This window comes from Sminthopsis crassicaudata, chromosome 2 (assembly GCF_048593235.1).
Source record: "Sminthopsis crassicaudata isolate SCR6 chromosome 2, ASM4859323v1, whole genome shotgun sequence".
Taxonomy (NCBI): Eukaryota; Metazoa; Chordata; class Mammalia; order Dasyuromorphia; family Dasyuridae; genus Sminthopsis; species Sminthopsis crassicaudata.
In genome coordinates this window covers 330608858-330628797 of record NC_133618.1, presented here as the reverse complement: position 1 = coordinate 330628797, position 19940 = coordinate 330608858, and the positions used below count along the sequence as shown (strand labels likewise).

The window sequence follows — 19940 nt, the reverse complement described above, 5'->3', positions numbered from 1 at the left end:
CTCTGTGAATTAACCTTATTATAGAGTTTATGCTATAAGAACATGTTTGCTGAGCCTGAGCAAATTTAATTTACCACTAATGTCAAAAGTGATCAAATTCTATAAAGGCAATTCTATTCTGCACCTGAGGATTTCACTGAACTCTTGAGATACGGAATAATCAGAAGGTGAACTGAAAAGTGCACAGTTCCTTCTCATGTTAGGATGGTGGTAAGAAAAAGGTTTTCTATTCTTTAAGTTGCCTCTATTTGGGCACTCATTCTGCGTGTATGTATGGCATATTAAGAACAAATATCTTACTAAATGCAAAAGATTGAGCTCTAAATTTAACTCTCAATGTGAGGATCCCTGCTCCAATGGATGATGTGAATAGCAGAATGCTGTTCAGTAGCACAACTGATTCCCCAGAGTAACCTGCTGTATCACTATTCTAGTAGCAGGGATGGAGAGGATTTGATCCATAGTAACTAAATTCTTGTGAGATCATTAAAGTAACCAAGTGAGAACAAGAGAGTAGCAGAGTGCCCAGGACAGAACCCAATCAGATAGTCAGTCACAAAAAGATCTCACTCACCTCCACATCATAGAGGAACTGGAAGTGACTTGGTGCCTGGGAGGCTCTCTGGACTGCATGAGCAAGGGCAGTGGCTCCCTTCCCCCCTTCTGCCCAGTGAGTGCACTTCACAGCATCAAAGGCTCCAGCTTCCTTAGCCAGACGGACAACCAGCTCCACTTCTGCTTCAGTATCAGTCCTGTAAAGACAGCATTCAATATTGCCAAATAGCCTCCACATTAAGATAGATCTAAGGTAGTCTTTATGCAGGCTAGACTCCTTGAGGATAGAGATGGGCTCTCTTTTTACTTCTATTTGTATTCCCAATACTTGGCATAGTGCCTGGTATATAGTAAGTTCTTTATAAATGCTTGTTGACTACTAGATGTAAATTATTAAAAGGTCTTAACTGCTACTAAGTATAGTAAAGAGCTATGATACAGACCTGAAGATGACAAAGCCAAATACCTTCTGTGAAATATGACAAACTCTAAGTCATATGATCCTACAGCAGATCTAGTGCTGTCAGAACACTGTACAAGGCATGTCAGCACTTGAATATCCATTTAAAGACTGAACTGGGGACTGACGGTTAGATAATAATACAAAAGCATCACTCCTTCCCCCACACCAGTAATACAAGGGACCTCTACTTTAGGGCTTTAGCTAAAACAACAGACTTCATCTTTTCCATTCAATGGGAGTTATTTAGTTATGCAGAAGTTCTGTATAATTCCAAACAAATAAACAAAAAAGGAAAAGCACTCCCTGGAACCTGGTGACAGAACACTCAGACAGAAACATGACTTAATTAATCTACACACTGGCAAATCTGCACAGGTAGGCTGTTCATTCCTATCTAAGCACTAGGATCAGGATTTCTACATTCATGTTTTCTTTTTCTTCTATTTGGGCAGATATCACATCTAACCCTGTGGCAAAATAAGAAATTGTTATGGTGAAGACATTCTGATAATCCCAATATGACTGGAGGCAAGATACATCAACTCTCCTGAAGGCATGTTCCATCACCCAATTTTCTGGCTCTGACAAAAATATTTGTACCCAACAAAGGCAGTCAAGACCTTCTAGGAAAGTCAGATCACATACAACAAAACTTCTAGTGAGAACACCCTCCAAAACACTCTCATGACTAACCCAACAAGAACTCACACTTGTTTAGTGCTTTAAAGTTTACAAAGCACATAAATTAACTTTCTCACAGGGTTATTATAAGGTATCACCAGTCTCACTTTATGTTCATACAAATAACTCAATTACATTTCAGAGCAACTTTGATTTTTGCTTCTTTTGTTTTGTTTTTTAAATCTGGGTTTCCACATGTCAACTAAGCTGCAAGTGCAGAGGCAATTCACAGGCCAGATCCAATTACCAGGAGCTTTTGAAGAGGGAACCCCAAAACTCTGAAAAATCCTTAAAGGAGAAAACCTTCGACTGTCTCAGGGAGGGGACTCTACCTCAAGCACAGTCAGTTTCATCTTTGTTATCTGGGTAGGAACCCAGATAATTCAATTCAAATTCTAACCCTGGCTGAAACCCAGCCAGGAGCCAACCTGGTGGGTGGAGACCCACAAGCCCCCTTTAGCTTGTAGCCAAAACCCCCTACTATAAAAGAGCCAGACTGGAGCCCTCTCTTTGCAGAGAGTCTAAACATGCCAGCACCATGCCTGGCACCCCACAGACTATCTGCCTACTGGAATGTTTCCAGTGTCGTCTTCTCTTTATCTTCACCTATATCCTTGACCTTACTTCCAATCCCCATAATAAACCTCTTTTTATCAATCTAGGTTTCGGGTTTCCTTTACAGAGAACTGCTTGCGCCACCACTAGACCTCATTTTCATTTGGTTACCCCAAATCTAAACTCATCACTTTGACATGCTTCAATTTGATCTTTTTTAGCAACCTGGCTCCTAGAAGCTCACTGTGTTCATGACAAACTTAGTATGAACATTGGCTTATCCTACTGTAGCTCATTCCTGAGCTCAAGAAAATTATCAGCCTCATCTTCCCTGGTAGCTGGGATTGCGGTTATGTGCCAGCACACCTGGCAACCATCTTCTATCTTTCTTGAATGCACTTACTTGTATGTACTTACTTGAATGCATTGACAGCCACTACTACTGGAATACCAAATGTCTTGGCATTTTGAATTTGTTTGCCCAAGTTGCAAAAGCCTTTTTCCAACAATTCCAGGTTCTGTAAAAGTTAAAGAGAGAAAAATGTTTTATGAAGGCAAAAAAAGTATTGAGCTGCCTTCTTCAAAAGTGCCTTGTTGTAAGAAAATGGTATTTACACACACATATATTGTATCTAGATTATATTGTAACGTATGTAAAATGTATGGGATTGCCTGTCATCAAGGGGAGGGAGTAGAGGGAGGGAGGGGATAATTTGGAAAAATGAATACAAGGGATAATATTATTAAAAAAAATTACTCATGCATATATACTGTGAAAAAAAATTATTAAAAAAAAAAAAAGAAAAAGAAAAAAAGAAACTTGTTTTCTCCCCAGTGGAATGCAGGGCAGAAAAATTTGTCTTTCTATCCCCAGCATCAGGCATATCAGAAATATTTAATAACTACCAGTTAAATTTAACTGAATTGCCGATCATAAAGTGCTAAATAAATATTAAAAAAAAATGCCTTGTTGTACATAATGTACATTTTATATCTCAGAAACAAAGCAAGTTGCTCTGATGACCAGCAATGAAATTGAACAGGTCAAAGTCACAATCAAAGTCCTTTATTCTCAGTTTCAACTGGTCTCAGCATTTTGGGATGAGTTTAACATGTCCATTATAAATGAAAAATTAAACTTTCTTCCTTGAAACTCCTGAATATATGGTTATTTGTTATTCAGTTGTATCTGACTCTTCATTATCCCATTTGGGATTTTCTTTGCAAAGATACTGAAATGGTTTGTTTTTCCTTTCCCAGCTCATTTTATGGATGTAGAAACTGTAACAGGGTTAAGTGGACTAAACAGCTAATAAGTGTCTTGAGGCTAGATTTGACTCATGAAAACAAATCTTTCTAATTTCAGGCTCAGTTACTTAGCTGCTCATATAGATATTTATTATCACTATTTAATTTTTTTTTTTTTACATACACATGTATATAAATAAATTAGACCAGAAATAGCAGTTATAATACTTGGATTCCCTGATGAAATTGTACGTATTTTCACCCTTAAATGAATGGACCCACCTCAGATCCCTCAGGATGACCTGCACAATAGTAATATAGACCGACCCCGACAGAAAATTTATCTGGCAAATTTATATATCTTGGTTCTATTTCTAAGGAGTGCTGTTCATATTTAATGAAAACAATTTAAAAGGAAGAAAAAAAAGTCAATTTTTGGTTGGAATATTTCTTCCCCGACATAGGAATATTTCTTCCCCGACATATATAAGCACTTAGTTTGCCAAGATTAACTGAGGATGGAGGTTTATTACTGAAGACAAAAACTGAAGTGGCTAGGTTGGTCATTCTAAGTGAGGAAAGAAATCTGTGGAGAGGCAAGAAGTCATATTTATCTCTTACACTTCAAATTTACAAAATAATCATAAAAGGCAAATTTAAGCTAGTAAGATTGACCCAAGCTTGCAACAGGTGGCCTATTTCCAATGTTTCAAATGGAGTAGGGATATAAAACTGAGTAGTTAAGATGACTGCAAAAACTCAGTAGAATGCAAAGAATTAAAGATCTGAGACAGCAAAAGACTCTGCCCCCTCAAACAAACTACCTCTAAACAAACATTTCAGTTTGCTTCTGGAAAATGCAAGAGATAAGTGGATAGCACAAATATGAACTGTATTCCGATTAATGCTTTGGAGGGTTGGGAGAAAGTCTATTTCTTGATAATTTACATGGAAATAGGGGCAGCTAGGTGGCACAGTGGATAGAGCACCAGCCCTGAATTCAGGACCCCCCGAGTTCAAATCTGGGCTCAAATACTTAACACTTCCTAGCTGTGTGACCCTGAGCAAGTCACTTAACTCTAGCCTCGGGGGGGAGGGGGAGAATTTACATGGAAATAAAAACATGTCTTCTTTGGTGTATTTTCTGTTCAGATCTTGTTTACTCATTTCAATCATGCCCAACTCTATGACTCCATTTGGGGTTTTCTTGGCAAAGATATTGGAGGGGGTTTGCCATTTCCTTCTCCTTCCTGTTTTATAGATGAGGAACTGGAGTAAGCAGGGTTAAGTGATTTGCCCACAGTCACACAGCCAGGTTTTCCATTGTACCACCAATATTCATATTTTTATGGCATTTTATGCCTTTTCTTGCAAAGTGCTGTGAGATTAAGAATGCAACTATAATCGCTTTATAGATAGACAAACTGAGGTTCAGAAATGCAGAACAATATGCCCACAATTCTGCATCTAGTATAAGAGCTGGGGTTTGAATTTGAACCATCTGGCCTAAAATCTAGGGCTTTTTCCAAAAATAGTCAGTCTAAGATTCAAACTCAAAATTACCTCTTCTGTGTAATCCTTTGGTAGAGGCATTCCTGCAGTGACCTGAATGGGGGAAGGGGAGAGAAGGAAAGAGAGAAAGAGAAACCAATTATCAGTAAATTGAAGCATTTTCCACAATTAACTTTATTTTAGCTTTTACATCTAGGTCCTTTCTGCCAAGGCCATGTATTTCTCAATCCACAACATTTCACTACTTTTCACATTATTTGGCACTTATTTTAAATGCTTTCCCATGATACGGTAGTGCCCTGAATTCTAGTATGAACCTAAAAATGTTTAGAGAGACGAATCATCAAAAGGGTCAGTTGATGGGTAACTCATGTTTTGGCCACATCAATTCAAAAAGAAAATCTAAGGAAAAGAGAAGTTGTGGCAGGAACACATATGCCACTGAAATCAGAGGTGGAAAGTACTGAAACGTGTAAATGGATAGCAACAGCTATTCGTGAGCAGCTCTTATGTTTTAGGCACCAAGCTAGAACCTCAGGGAACACAAGGCAGTACATGATGAAATCTAGGCTGTGAACACATGCAACCTAGCTGAGAAAACAAAGGCATATCTTCACAAAGAATCACACAATGACAAGAGAAACAGCATTATTTGTATATTCATAAGGGGGAAACCAATGGGCTAGTTTAAAGAAACTATCACAGAAAAAGTGGAAAAGTAAAGTTATATAAAACTTGGACCGACAGAAGAACGACATGATTCAAGGCTGAAAAAACTGTATAAATTAGAGGTGATATGGTCTGATTAGAATCGAGGACTACAGTGCAGAGGGGAATGGAAGAATGATCAGAGAAGGAAGTTGTGGGTCTTACTGGCACATGCTAAGGAGTTTATGGTTTCCTCTGTGAACAACACATTCTTTATCTTCCCAAACATATTAAGCTGAGAACACAGAAAAACAAATGGAAGTAGCTTGACATTTCCTGATATGTATATCAGTACTGACACAAACATGTCGATTGCTTTAACTAAACCAAAAATTAGCATTGTATTTAAAAAATACAAGTATCAATGGAATGGTAGGAGGATGTCTTGTCTACAGGCACCTCCAGTCAAAGATTAAGGTTCCCAAACCAAATGATCAAAATGCTCATTTTCTTGATAGAATAAATTATGTTACCACAAATAGTTGTCAACATTCATCATCCATCAAAATATCATTACTTTGTTTTCTTTGGATTTTCATTATTTTAATATATAAAAAGAATTATCTGGTTGTAGTCTCTTTAAAACTCTTGTCTTGTATTTATTTTCTTGTCAAATCAACAAGTCAATTAGCATTTATTAAGTCTATACCACGTACTAAGCACTGGGGATACAAAGAATGGCAAAAATCAGACCTTGCTCTCAAGAAGTTTTTAGTCTAATGAGAAAGACAATATGCAAACAAAACAACAATACACATAGATAGGACAGCCAACAAAAATGTCATAAGATGGGGTTTTTGTTGACATTCAGTCATTTTTATTTGTGTCTGACTCTACAAAACCCCATTTGGAATTTTTTTTTGGCAAAGATAAGAATAGTTTTCTATTTTTTCTACCAATTCATTTCACAGATAAGGAAACTGAGGCAAACAGGGTTAAGTAACTTGCCCAGTATGACACAACTAGTATGTATTTGAGGTCAAATATGAACTCCAAAAGAAGTCCTGACTCCAGATCCAATGCTCTATCCATTGTATTACCTCGCTGCTAAAAAGATGAAATATCTTATGTGAAAACAGCAAAAAAGTCAGTATTACTGGATTGCAGAGAATATAGTAGATAAGAACATAAGGAATAAGAACACTAGAAGGTAGAAGGAGACTAGACTGTGTGCGGTTTTATAACCAAAGATTTTTGATCCTGGAGGTGAAAAAGAACCACTAGTTTCCTGAGTAGTTTCCTTTCACTTATATGTATATGGAGGATGGGGATGAGAGCAGCAATGGCAATCATACTTAGTCTTTTGGACAATCAATGAGATATTGATGAACTGGAATAAGGAAAGACTTGAAACAGGAAGACTTTTATTCTGTTATAAGAATATAAAAGTTATCTTTCACATAGTAGATGTTTAAAAAGCACAATAACTTACAAATTGATTTAAAGATAAAACAAGTACCAGAGAAGGAAAGTTAAATGTTTATCTACAGTGCCCACAAATATGTGTGCACATATACATTTATGTGCAGAATTTCGTGTATGAAGGACTTAGGGACAATTTTTTAAAGCCTCAATCCACTGCTTTAATAAGTTGTACTATCAAGCAATTTGAATTCTAACATACAAAATGAACTAGAAATCCTGTACACACACAATAAGCCTACTTAAGAAGAAAGTTAGAATAGACATAGAAGTAGCAAGAAAAAGGAATCAAAACTAAGCCCTTTAATACAAAATCAAACCATTTTCAAGTATTTGAAGGGATTAACATTTTTTCTGGTTAGTCCTAGAAGGCAGAAATATAACCATACATGGAAAACTTCCTAACTATGAATAAGCTCTCTTAAAAGGAGGCCTCCTCCTTCAGTGAAGATTCCAAGCCAGTGTCGCATGACTTACTTGTTAGGTATTGAAGAGGGTCTTCTCTTTTCACATATGGGTGGGGCTATATGGTCTCTGAGGTCCCTTCCAACTCTGAAATTCTGTGAACTTTCTCTTTAAGCTGGGGGTAGGCAACTTGTAGTACAGATGTCTTCAGTGACTGTTACTCTGCCATTCCCCAGCATGTCTGTCTGTCTCTCTTGCTAAACCTTCTTATTTCTTCTTCCTCACCTGGATCTTAGGTCTGCTAGTGGTAGTGGTACCTCTCAGCTATTGAGAAAATGGAATCAAGGAGAATAGCCTGGGCATAAATGAGGAGTTTCTGATTTATTGTAAATCTATTTATTAATTTATTATGGGTACCAAATCACTTAAGCTAGAGAAGATTCAGTAAGATAAGCCTAGGAATCTTTTCTAGGAAAGCAGTGTATGAAATCAGATTTAAATACCATTATCACAACCACTTCTGAGGACATCCAAATTGAGTCAGTGAGATTTTCTGGTTAACACTGTTCACAAGAAACTTTGTACTATGAAAGGGTAATCTTTGTGTGTGTGTGTGTGTGTGTGTGTGTGTGTGTGTGTGTGTGTGTGTGTGTGCGCGCGCGCGCGCCATTTCTGTCCTTTTACTCTCACTGCTTTATCTCATGATGCTGAGTATGGTGGTGCTCCACTTGCAGTGATTATTAGCAAAACACTCTTTATATAGTATACACCAAGTGCTCAAAGAATGAACTATTATTATTAAAGGTCACTGAGTCTCACTACTTACTGTGGGGCCTCCTCCATGCATTTTGAGAGCTCTAATGGTGGCAACAAGTACTACCACATGAGGACGGAGACCAGAATATCGGCATTTGATGTTAAAAAACTTTTCCATTCCAATGTCTGCTCCAAATCCTGCTTCAGTCACTGCAAAAAAGCAAAAGAAAACTCAACCTTTTCCTACTGTTGCTTAGTTTATTATAAACTCAAAAGTGAGGTGACTTACCTTTTCTATTCTGAAAATTAAACAGACTCTTACCTACAAATCCTTCAGGGCCAACAAGCTTCAGGGCAATCCTGTCAGCTATGATTGAGGAATTTCCATGCGCGATATTGGCAAATGGTCCAGCATGAACAAACACTGGGGTCCCCTATGGAAATTAGGGGATAACAATGAGATATACTTCTAATCCATAATTTTTAGAGGAAAAACTGGATTACAACTGGCCCAGTTTAAATCCCTGCTACTGGGCAACCAGGAGCATGTCACAAGACCTCTCTGGGACTGCCTACTAATCTTTCAAAGAAAAGACTAGACTACATATTGTTTAGAGTTTTAAATCCCCAACTAATTCTAAATGAGAACCAGGGAGAACTGACTTTCAGTGGCAGTTATTTAGTACTATCTTTTAAAATCAAGATGAGATGTCACTAGAATGTAAACTCCTCAAAGAAAGGGCCTTTTTCATTTTTGTCTTCAAATCCCCAGTGTCTGGTACAGTTGTTACACAAAGCTGGTTCTTAATAGATATTTGCCGAATTGTTTTTTGTTTTGTGGATTGTGAAAAATTTGAGAAAACAGAAAATACATACAAATCAGTGGGGGGGGGGGGTGAGCAGAAAGAGAATATGCTATACTCTAGTGGAATCTCTCAATAGACAAAATTTGTCTCTTTCTCACAGGGTTCATTCTATGCTAAAGCCATATGATGATTAAAAACTGCCAAGCTCACCTCTAATGTCTGCATGAGATTGGGCTTGACTGCATCTTTCATCAGCACTGTCAAAGCACCACTCACTCCCTATAAGAATAAGATAAATTATGAATTTTTAGCAACTTCTGTCTTTTAAAAAACATTAACATATTTCATTAATTTCAAGTAAATCATACCTTTTAAAAGTTAGCTTTGATATGTGAAGTTACCTTTGTTCTCTTAATAAGAAAGCTAAGTTCTTAGACAAAAATAACATTTAAGTAGACTTTTGGAAAAGCCATCTATTCTTGAGAAATGAACCTTAGGAAGCAAGAGTGATCAATAAGCATACCTACAAGTATGAGAATTGTTTTTGCATTGGTTTGAACAGTAGTTAATTTCTGCTTTCTCTACTAAATATCTGCTTTGATATCACATCACAACATGGAAGTGACTCTGGAATTCTCCAAGAGTCATAGTCATTGGATTATAATACTCATGTAAAACATGCAAGATCACCACAAAGAAAACAGCCAAATATGTGCTGTAACAAAAACTAATAGGATTGAAAGAATTTTAATCATTTTAATTACTGTAATGTAAAAATAAAAGATATCTACAAAATAAACAAAATGTAACACAACATAATTTTCTATGAGATCCACCAGATTAAATCAATATATACTTTAATGCTCATTTAATCCAGTGCAAAGGTAGGCACAGAGAAAGAGGTTTCAATATTAAAAAATTAATATACAAATGAATTATAGTTACAAAATATTAGAACAGAAGAAATTATCTTTCATGGCTTTGGTTACATAAAAGAATTCCTAGCCAAGCAAAAGTCAGATCACAAAATAATGTTTATAACAAACTATTTTGCAACATCTTCTAGATAAGAAAATTGGAAGAATATAACTAGTGTTATCTCCTAAAAGAAGAAGCAGTAGAAGGAAAAACAAGTTTATAGAAAGCTTGTGAGAAACCCAATGTTGCCAAATCATCCTCAGAGTATTTAAGGATGAAACTAGGAGATTAACAAAGATGGGAGGAAGAAATCTGAAAGATCTAAATGCCTGTGAAGCCCCCACATTTGAATTCAATATCACATTTAGTGAAGAACTACATGAGTAAGTAAAAAATGTATTATAAAAACAAAAACAAAACAGGAGAGATAGAGACAAGACAAGCATCTGGAAAAGACCAATATATTAATATATCACTTATATTAAGTAGAATGAATGTGTGTACAACAGAGCTTATTATCCTTTTCCCCAAAGTCTTCCTTTCTCTGTCAAAAAAATTCTGGGTTCATTAACCCAAATCTATCTTCCATCCCTGCTGTACATGACTCTCTGTCCTATACTATGTAATCCAGTCAAACTGGCCTCTCTGTTCCTTACCTAATACCTTTGCACCAGGTGTTCCTCATGCTTGGAATATATTCTTTCCTCAACTCTTTCTCATAGAATCCTGGTATTCCTTCAAGAAGCTCAAGTACCACTTTCTTGAATCTTCTCAATTGCAAGTGCCTTCCTTTTCCAAACTACTTTGTATTTTACTATTTTGTATTTAGATAACATAACTATTTACAAACAGAAATATTTAAATAATCTATATATACACTTGTCAAAATATTAAAAGTTGTAATGTTCTTCTCTAAACTGTAATATTCTCTGGGAGCAGGTTTCTTGGGGAGCTTCTGGGAGTAGCCTTAGTTTCAGTTCAATTCAATAATCACCCCAAATGCAGCCAGGAGCTAAAAATTCAGATCCTTTATTGTCTCCTTCAAAATAGCCTGGTTAGCTTTCTTAGAGGCCTATTTCTCTCCTTGGTTCCGAGAGCTCTTGGTGGTAGTCCTTTGTCTCTTTGAGCTTCTACCTCTAGCTCCCTCTGAATCCAAAACCTCCAGCCAGCACAAAGGTGGAAAATGGAATAAATCTGACTCTGCCTCCAAGAGTGGGCTTGAGAGCATCTGTGTCTGGCCCTAAGAGCTTCTTGCTTATATGCTGTGCACTGAGTATACACCAATCATTACATCACTAGGAAACCATTATTTGTTGTAGGATTAAATCAATGCTAAATTAGATTTAACTATTGTCTCCTCAATTCCACTTAGTACCTTGTTTCAAGTTCTGACCCATAACATCTCCTTGGAGGATCAGATCAATCATACTGAACCATGCTAAATTAGATAATTATTGTCTCTATCAATTCCACTGTCTTAGTACCTTATAAGAAGCATAACAAAAAATATTTTCATTCTTTATATACTTATACATGTCTCCTCCATTAGAATATAAATTCCTGATGAACAAGGACTATTTCCTTTACTCTATTTGTATTTCTGGTACCTAGTCAAGGTCTGGCACCCAGTAGGGCATTTAATAAACACTAGTTGATTAGTTGTGGCTGGATATCCAGGGCAGTTTTCACACTGAAAGATGCCTTATGGGTAATAAGGCTTTCCATTCACTGATGACATTGTGCTGACTACAAAGAACTCCTAAAAGATCCATAATCATTTTAAAGGAAAAGAATAATTGTACAGATAAAAAAAACTCCAATGGGTAGAGAAAATCTATTGTTCAGTTTCACTTGTACCTGTACCTTTAACTATCTCTTACTAAATATTGTGAAATTGAGATTGGCCTACTTTTTTTCCCCCCAAAAGGAAGAACTTATTCTCCCAATATGTAAAGGTTTATTGGCTTCTGGAACAACTATGAAAAGTGAGAACAGTTTATAACTAGACAGAGCCCAGAGAAATGGTGTGTCCACACATGTATCTTGGATACAGCCTGATGATTGACAAAGAAGAGGGCCGAGAATTTTTAAATTATATAAGAGGAAAAGAGTTGGAAATGATGTTATGCTTTTAATGAACCCAAGTTTCAGCCTGAAACGCAACTCTATCTTTTTAATACCAAGAAATATCCCATGATATCATATGCCTCCAAGTTATGGCATCATAGATGTGTCTTCAAAGATATAAAATTTCAAATTACCCAAAGAGCAGCAAATTACTAATGAATAACTGTATACCAATAGTAGAGTAAAAGGAACCTGTCACAAAGCCTTAGGGACAGAAAAAAAGACAGGATGGTCATGGTGACGGATGGACAATGTGCTGCCATATTAGTACTTATGTCATGATAAGGGATCTAAAGGAAGATCCATAGCGTACTGAGGGACATTTGTCAAGGATTTATTAGAAGACACGGACAAAAATAACTCAGGATGAGACAGTTGCAATCTATACTGTTGAAGGGAATCCCAAATTTGATAAAATCATAAATCCATCAAAATACCAATCAATTCTAGAAGATATTTACAGAACTCTCGTTTTGTCTACATAATCTAATACACTTTGTCAAAATGGGAAAATAAAAACTTAAAACTTCCTTTTCTCTAAATCCATTATTATCATTTATCAATCATTACTGTTTGGTTTCTATATAATTTTTATTATATCATCTAGAATGGATATGTCACTTTTCCACTTGTCTTTAGCATGATGTTAAACACAGAACACAAATCCTGAGATTTCAAAAATATGAGGCTAATAATAATTAGTTAATATATTTGTTTATTTACTAATCATTTATGCCAAAATTCCTAATGCCACCATCAAAATGGCAATTGCAAAGTCTAAATCCCCTAAGAGTTAAATTGCTAGCTTTCAACAAAAGTTTTTTTCTTCTCATCACTTATCAAAATATCTCAGTTGAAGTAAATGGGATCCACCAAAAGCTAAAAAAGAATCTAAAATCCAGAAAGAGAATCCCATTCCTTGTTTTCCTAGAATGACTTACTCAGGTAAGTCATGTAACAGCGCTGAGTCTTAGTAAACTTCACCTGCAGCAAAACAACCCACAGTTTGTTTCCATCTTACAGTCATTACTAGTATATAAATGAAACAATATAAACATGTGTTGTGAAAAAAAGTGAAATGCATTTGACAAATGGCATGTATCAAAGTAGACAAAAGGACTTCAAGAATTTAAAATGGGCCTTACCAAATCTTCCGTACTGATCGGCTCTCCTTTCTTACTACTTGCCACCACCATCTTGCCCAGTCTCTCTCTCATATCTTCCAGACTACTGGTAAGGGCCAAAACTGCCATGATTTCACTAGCCACAGAAATGTCAAATTGAGTCTATTGGGGATAGAAATAATGATTTAGGGGGGGAGGGGGGAAGCCAACTATATGAAGGTAAAGAACCAACAACAAAAACAAGATGACTCTCCAGCTCTCTGGCCCAAGGAACAGAGATTGTATTTCCAGAGGAGTCTTATCAAAAGGAACTATTGGTGGAATGATACCATGAAGATAACATGGAAAAGAAGATCAAAAACAAAAAACACACAAGCAACTGCATGAAAGTTAAGTTTTGGAATTATTAGTGAAATGACTTGTACCAATAAAGTGAATATTAAAACATAGAGCAAATAATTATTCTAGCTCTTGTAAAATGTTGTATTAATTCTAAAATTATATTAATTTGAGAGGGGGAAGGGGGAAGCATACTAGTAATCTGTGAAGTCACGACTTCCCTAAAATAGAGACCCACTTAGGGAGCTGTTTCATTGAAGGACAGTGTTCACTCAATGAAAAGTCCTGAAGCTCTTTAATTTGATAGAATATACAACTACTTTTTATAAGTTAGTTACAACCAATTGACATGCAAAGATATTCACTTAAGATTATCCATCTTCACGAAAATATTCTGGGAAAAACTTTTCAGGTGGCAAATGGAAATTCATGCAAAAGCTGTCAGAGCTCCCTGCCACACACACCTACTCACTTTCATTTTAAAAAGGAGAAAGCAAAAGAACCATTTGTTAAAACAGGGGTAGGTATGAGGTGGGGGAGGGTACAGAAGGGAAGGAGGACTTAATTCACATAAGTGTTTTTACTTTAAGAAAAAAAAAAAAAATCACCGTTCTTGTGTGTCCTTTTTCAGTAGGTGATTGACCAATTGTGATTTTCCTCAGAAATCTGTCGTTGGTATCTAACACTACCAAAATAAGTGAAGACACAGAAAAAGCAGCATTTTAAAAATCAAATATGAGTTATGTTTAAGAAACCATTTAAACTTTATGATCAAACAAAAAATAATATTCAATCAATAATTCATGGCCTATTGAGAACACAACAGAACATGGAATAAGAAATCAGAAATATTTAATATTAATAAAATCAAAATGCTAAAGAAGGTGGTATACTATATGTTTCATTCAGCTCACAAGAATTAAAACCTGACCCCCCTAAAATAATTATTTTTATTAAATATTTCACAGAAAATGGGTTCCATTCATGCCCTCAAATATATCCTGTTTAATGAAAAATTGAGATTAACTAACTTTTTTTTCCAAAGCAAAAAATTATTTTGCTAATTTATAATGGTTATTGATGATGAAAAGTTATACAGGTCATAAACTGGGCAAAAATGAATGAATTGGTTGGGAATAAGTAACTGGAAGTCTCGTGACCATAATTTGAATAATATGTCCTATGAAGATATGGAGTTTATCGATGCATCTGGTCAGATTTGGATAAAAAAAGAAATATTTTTGAATTTTAGTATTTCTCCTAGTTAATCATAGTCAGCAATGGAACTAGTGAGCACCATCATATCTTCAAATCTTCACTTTTTCCTAATACCTCTAATTTAGGACAGAATGTATGAATTACACATAAAGGAGAAAAATAAAGTGAATGGGAAATAAAATTTTAAAAGTAATCCTTAGAATATTCCTTGATGACTCACTGTGCCATCTGTTCTAAGTTATTCTAGTAGAGAGTTGAAAACTATCCAATATTGTTTCTGACATTAAAACAATTACATTGCCATTATCTAGAAGTAGTCACCAGGCCAACTATAATAATAAGTCAATGATTTTGGCTTAAGTTTGCAAAAAATAATGACTAAAAGAAAATTTTCCCCAATGGATAAATGTAAACGGGATGTGGAAGTGAAAGAGGAGGAAGTGGAAAGGGACACTGGCTAATGTGCCAAACAAAATTTTAGGTCATGCTAGTTTTGCATAAAAGATTAGGGACATATGGAGAAGTCAGGCAACTTACTATAATTGACATATTTTGCATTCATTCACTGAGTTACTAAGGAACTGGGATTTGCAACTTGAAGTCTACTTCGTAGTTTGTGGCAATACATTTGAATAAAATGAGATAAAAATGCTAAGGCAAGCTGAGACAACAATTAAAATAAAATTGCTTATACTAAATTTAAGTTCTGAGAAAAACCTCTGCTTTTCTCACATTTTGCCAGTCTTTTTCTAAATGAACTATAAAAATAATCTATACCATTTTAAAACATAAAATCAAAAACTGATGGAAAATTATCTTCTATTTATGTATGAAATTTCTCCTGGAAACCCTCATTCAATTCATACAGAACATTTAGAATTTTAAGAATACTTAAACCATTCAAGCAAAATATTTCTTGATTACAGCTGATTAACAAGGACCAGTCAAATCAGGACTACATATATCACTTTAAAGGCTATTTGAGGATAATACTGTTTATTCTGGCTGCCACTCACACAAAGGTAAAGGAACATCTTAAATCTGCACACATTCACTTTTCTTGGCTTAAATGGAAACAATAAAAAACTAGACTGGTCCATCATTCTGATACCTCTTTGCCAAGTTATGGTTTCTGGATCAATATCCAATCTCACGAATCTATTTATTTCTTCATCTGTTAAGGTGGTAGGATCATCTTTCTCAATTCCTAGTCTCTGAGTAAGTGAGAAGAAAAAAAAAATCTTTTTTCCCTTGGGAAATAAGTACTTTTCAAGTAAAGTTAAGAGATAGAAGCAATATTTCTAAATCACTTTAAGATAAGCCACTGGAATTATGCTGAACTTTAGGAGATCAGTTCTGCTTATTAGACCAGATTGTTAACATCAGTTGAGAAACAAGACCTATTTTTGAAACAGAAATTTCATTCTCGGTTAAACTCCATAAATCTTCATATTACTGGTTATTATACATTTGCCTCTATTCCTTTAGAATTCATCCCTGTCTCCCATTCTAACCCTCTTTGTGACTTTTTTCTAAAACATTCAGTAAACAAAATTTAATTATGAGGCATTTAACATTCCAGAAAAGCATGGCTCCACATTCCTCTCCCACCTGTACATACACAAACCTCACTCATCTAAAGCTCCAAACATGAACATAATGAAAGATAGGCAATTTTGCCAAGTTTTTTAATGGGGAAGAAATAATTTCAACAAAACAATATAATTAGTGCACAATATGTTGCCTCCTTCCCATAACTACAAGGATCTAAGAAATATACCTGTTTGTTTTAAAAAAAATAAATAATTTATTCTCCTTTGCTCCAATTCTGTGGCAGACAAGAACTAAACTTTCTTAGGCAAGCTTTTCTTAGTAAGCTTTCTTACTCCATGTTTTTTTGGGCCCACAATATCTAAAAAGTAAATTTTACCTATCTTTAGTCTCTCACATAGGAATCTCATGAATTTTTCTGCTGACATAATAATATTCCCATAAAGTCCCTCAATTAGGAAGGAGCATTCATTCAAAGATCTTGTGTAGTTCTAGGACTTACTATTTGTGCACTCTTGTGCAGGTCATTTACTATCCTTAGGAATGACTAGGGCTCCTGTTGTCTAAAATGAGAGAAAAATCTGGACTTGATGGCCTCTGGTATTTCTTTTAGCTCTAGGGCTTAGGAGACATAGGTGCAGGTCCTATTTACAATTTGATGCATAATCTTGGGTATTTTACTTCATCTTTTTGTACCTCAGTTTCTATTTCTATTTCAGGTAAAACTGAATAATACCTACTATAATACATGGTTGTGAAAGCAAAATAAAGCTGTAAGAATATTGAAAAAAGTGTAAAAGCATTATTATCCTTAGTGTATATAATTTCTTTTTAGTTAGGTTATACACAAATCATCAATGTTTTATTTGAGATCTGGCTGTTTGAAATTTGTGGTTGAAATCATTAATAGCCTATATCAATTCTTACTAAAGCACCATTTAAATAAAATGAGGTCTTTAGAACTCCAATTCTAAACTGACAGAACAAGAGACCACTACAAGCTTCACTTCTTTTTCCTACTCCAATAGAATTCTTTCAAATCACAAAACAAAATGAAAACTTACCCTCAGCCTACGGGCTTGAATATCTGAGAACTTCCTCACTCCACTAACTGAGGGCACCAAGCGATTAAAGAGAGCCTTGAAAAGAAGAAGAAATAGGATTTTTGAAGACATTATTTTATTCCTATTATCATCATTACCAAAAGCTACATAAACAAGATTTCAAAATGCAGTTGGATCTTTAGTTTTATTGGAAAAGTCTTATTTCCCAAATACTCTACTGTACCTTATCAGTCTGTGTCAGTTCGTGGAATATGCGGGCATCAATAGCAGCAGCAACCAAGTTATTAGCTGCAGTAATAGCATGGATGTCACCAGTGAGATGGAGGTTGAACTACAAAAAAAAATATTTTTTTTCATATCAGTTTTCTAACTTCCCAGCATTTTTATAATATTCAGATTGTGGCAAATAAGCCAACTACTATGCTAAAGCCAGTAGAAAATTAACACAGGTAATTGGGAGCATAGGTATTGGGAAAGTACTCCATAGAACTTGTGAAAAAAAAAAAATCTACTCACATAAAGAGCCCCTTCTCAAATATGGTCATTTTAAAAATAATGTGATCCAGAACCCAAAAAAGATACACAGAGTAAGCTATAGAACCATTTAAAAAACTCATGTGTACTTGTCTTTCATGTTTCATAGGTGAATAATAAAGTTTTGTGGTTAGCATTTCACTGTGTAGTTATATTTCAGCACAACTCATGAATATTTATGAACTAGCTCACTCTTTGCTTGAGTCACATTTTAAAATTCTGAGCACTGATATCTTCTTTCATTTATAAATTCTTTCTCAATCTCATGTTCCAGAATATTCACTAGCTTAGAAACTTTTAAAAATTAATGTTTAAACAAAAGACATGCTTAATCTTAAAGACCATGCATGTGAATGAAGTAAGTTTGCCAACAAGTTGACAAATTAAAAAGTGTCTACTTTCAGGATGTTTTGCTGAATAGCAAATTGCTCACATATTAACAAAAAGAGAGAACCTGCAAAGTAAAAAAGATCCAGCTTGAGAAAACCAAGAAAAATGTAAATTACCTCTTCCATTGGAACAACCTGAGAATAACCCCCTCCTGCAGCTCCACCTAGAAGTCAGATCAAAAATAAAATAATCTAATCAGTAGCTACACTGAAATATCTCTGCAAAAATCTGAAAAAATTGAATATTCTATCATTAATTAAGATACCTGATTATGTATTTTTTGCAATGAGTTGGATAAATCTATTCATGATTATGTCTGCTTTCAATTTATGGAATGTTAATATTTCACAATATATAAATGTAAAATTAAAGTCTTCTATATAAAAAATAAAAATAATAAGATCATTATCACTGGAATTATATTCCCCAATGGCACCAATTTTGAGAAACATTATATAAGACTAAATCAAAAGATCAAGCATTCACAGTTCCTTAATCAATTTGGTCCCCAGTTTCAACTGTAAAATGAGTATCTTGGAGTACATGTTCTCCAAGGTCCCTTTTAAAAAGATGCCAACATTCTTTAATTAGATTACAAAGCAGAACTTCCATAATGATATTAGAAATGCATAAAGAAACAAAAAAGAAAACAACTATCTAAATATGTTGACTTGGGTTAGAAGAAGTGTCTCATGAAATGTTACTATTGCTATGATTTTAGTTGGATCCAAAGGCCTCTCAATTATAACCAATGGATGAGTAAGAAAGGTAAAACTACTGTGATATACTAGGGATTTAGCCTAAGGAGGTATATTTGAAATCAGGGCAGTCAATGATTATTGAAAAGATAATAATAAATGGGACTGAGAAATCAAATAGGAAGGTGCAAGCAAGGCTAGAAAGAAGAAACCAGTTTTTTCTGCTTTCATTTCACTTTTTTAGTTATAGTAATAATAATACTTTTAAGGAAAGATTAAGATGAGGTAAATGCAGAATTGCAAAGTAAACAAACTAATAAAAATATTTAAGATATGAAGCTAAGAACACTGAATAGTGTTAACAAGAATTGCTATATTAAACAGACTCATATAAACAAGGATGAAATTAAATTAGTAATTATTGGGAATTATATTAGAAGTCAATTACAAGCTCAAAGTAAAAGGTTTCTGCTCTTAATAATTAAAAGTAAGTAGTAGTTATGTTGAGAGAAACTTTTAAGAGAAGGGTGCAAATCTTAATTGGGGTTCATTTTCAATTATTAGAGATAAGTAATAACTGACCAAGACAGAAGAATATGGAAGAATAATGGATTTGGTAGTGGTGACCAGTTTGAATGACAATTCTGACACTTTCTACTATATGACCATGGTCAAATATCTGAATCTGTTTCCTTATCTTTAAATGGAGAAAATAATTCTATTTATCTCACAAAAGTGCTATTAGGAAAGTACTTTGTAACATTTCAGAAGCACTACATTAATATTACCTATATGACAATATGATATATAATATGTAATATGTTTACAAAATTGAATATAATTCGTCTTTGAGCAATAAGTTAGTA

At 34.8% G+C, this 19940-nt stretch overlaps 1 protein-coding gene across 1 annotated transcript in view; it reads right to left on the bottom strand.

Moving 5' to 3' along the window:
• The window catches only part of MTHFD1 (methylenetetrahydrofolate dehydrogenase, cyclohydrolase and formyltetrahydrofolate synthetase 1), a 56159-nt gene that overhangs the window by 8865 nt on the left and 27354 nt on the right, over nt 1-19940 (bottom strand). The window contains exons 13-24 of the mRNA XM_074290353.1: nt 18493-18539; nt 17676-17783; nt 17453-17527; nt 15949-16051; nt 14228-14304; nt 13302-13442; nt 9322-9390; nt 8628-8739; nt 8376-8515; nt 5066-5107; nt 2672-2772; nt 575-752 (exon numbers count right to left, since the gene is read on the bottom strand). Of these exons, the coding sequence (XP_074146454.1) occupies nt 575-752; nt 2672-2772; nt 5066-5107; nt 8376-8515; nt 8628-8739; nt 9322-9390; nt 13302-13442; nt 14228-14304; nt 15949-16051; nt 17453-17527; nt 17676-17783; nt 18493-18539 (1193 nt within the window). The remainder of the gene's footprint in view (nt 1-574; nt 753-2671; nt 2773-5065; nt 5108-8375; nt 8516-8627; nt 8740-9321; nt 9391-13301; nt 13443-14227; nt 14305-15948; nt 16052-17452; nt 17528-17675; nt 17784-18492; nt 18540-19940) is intronic.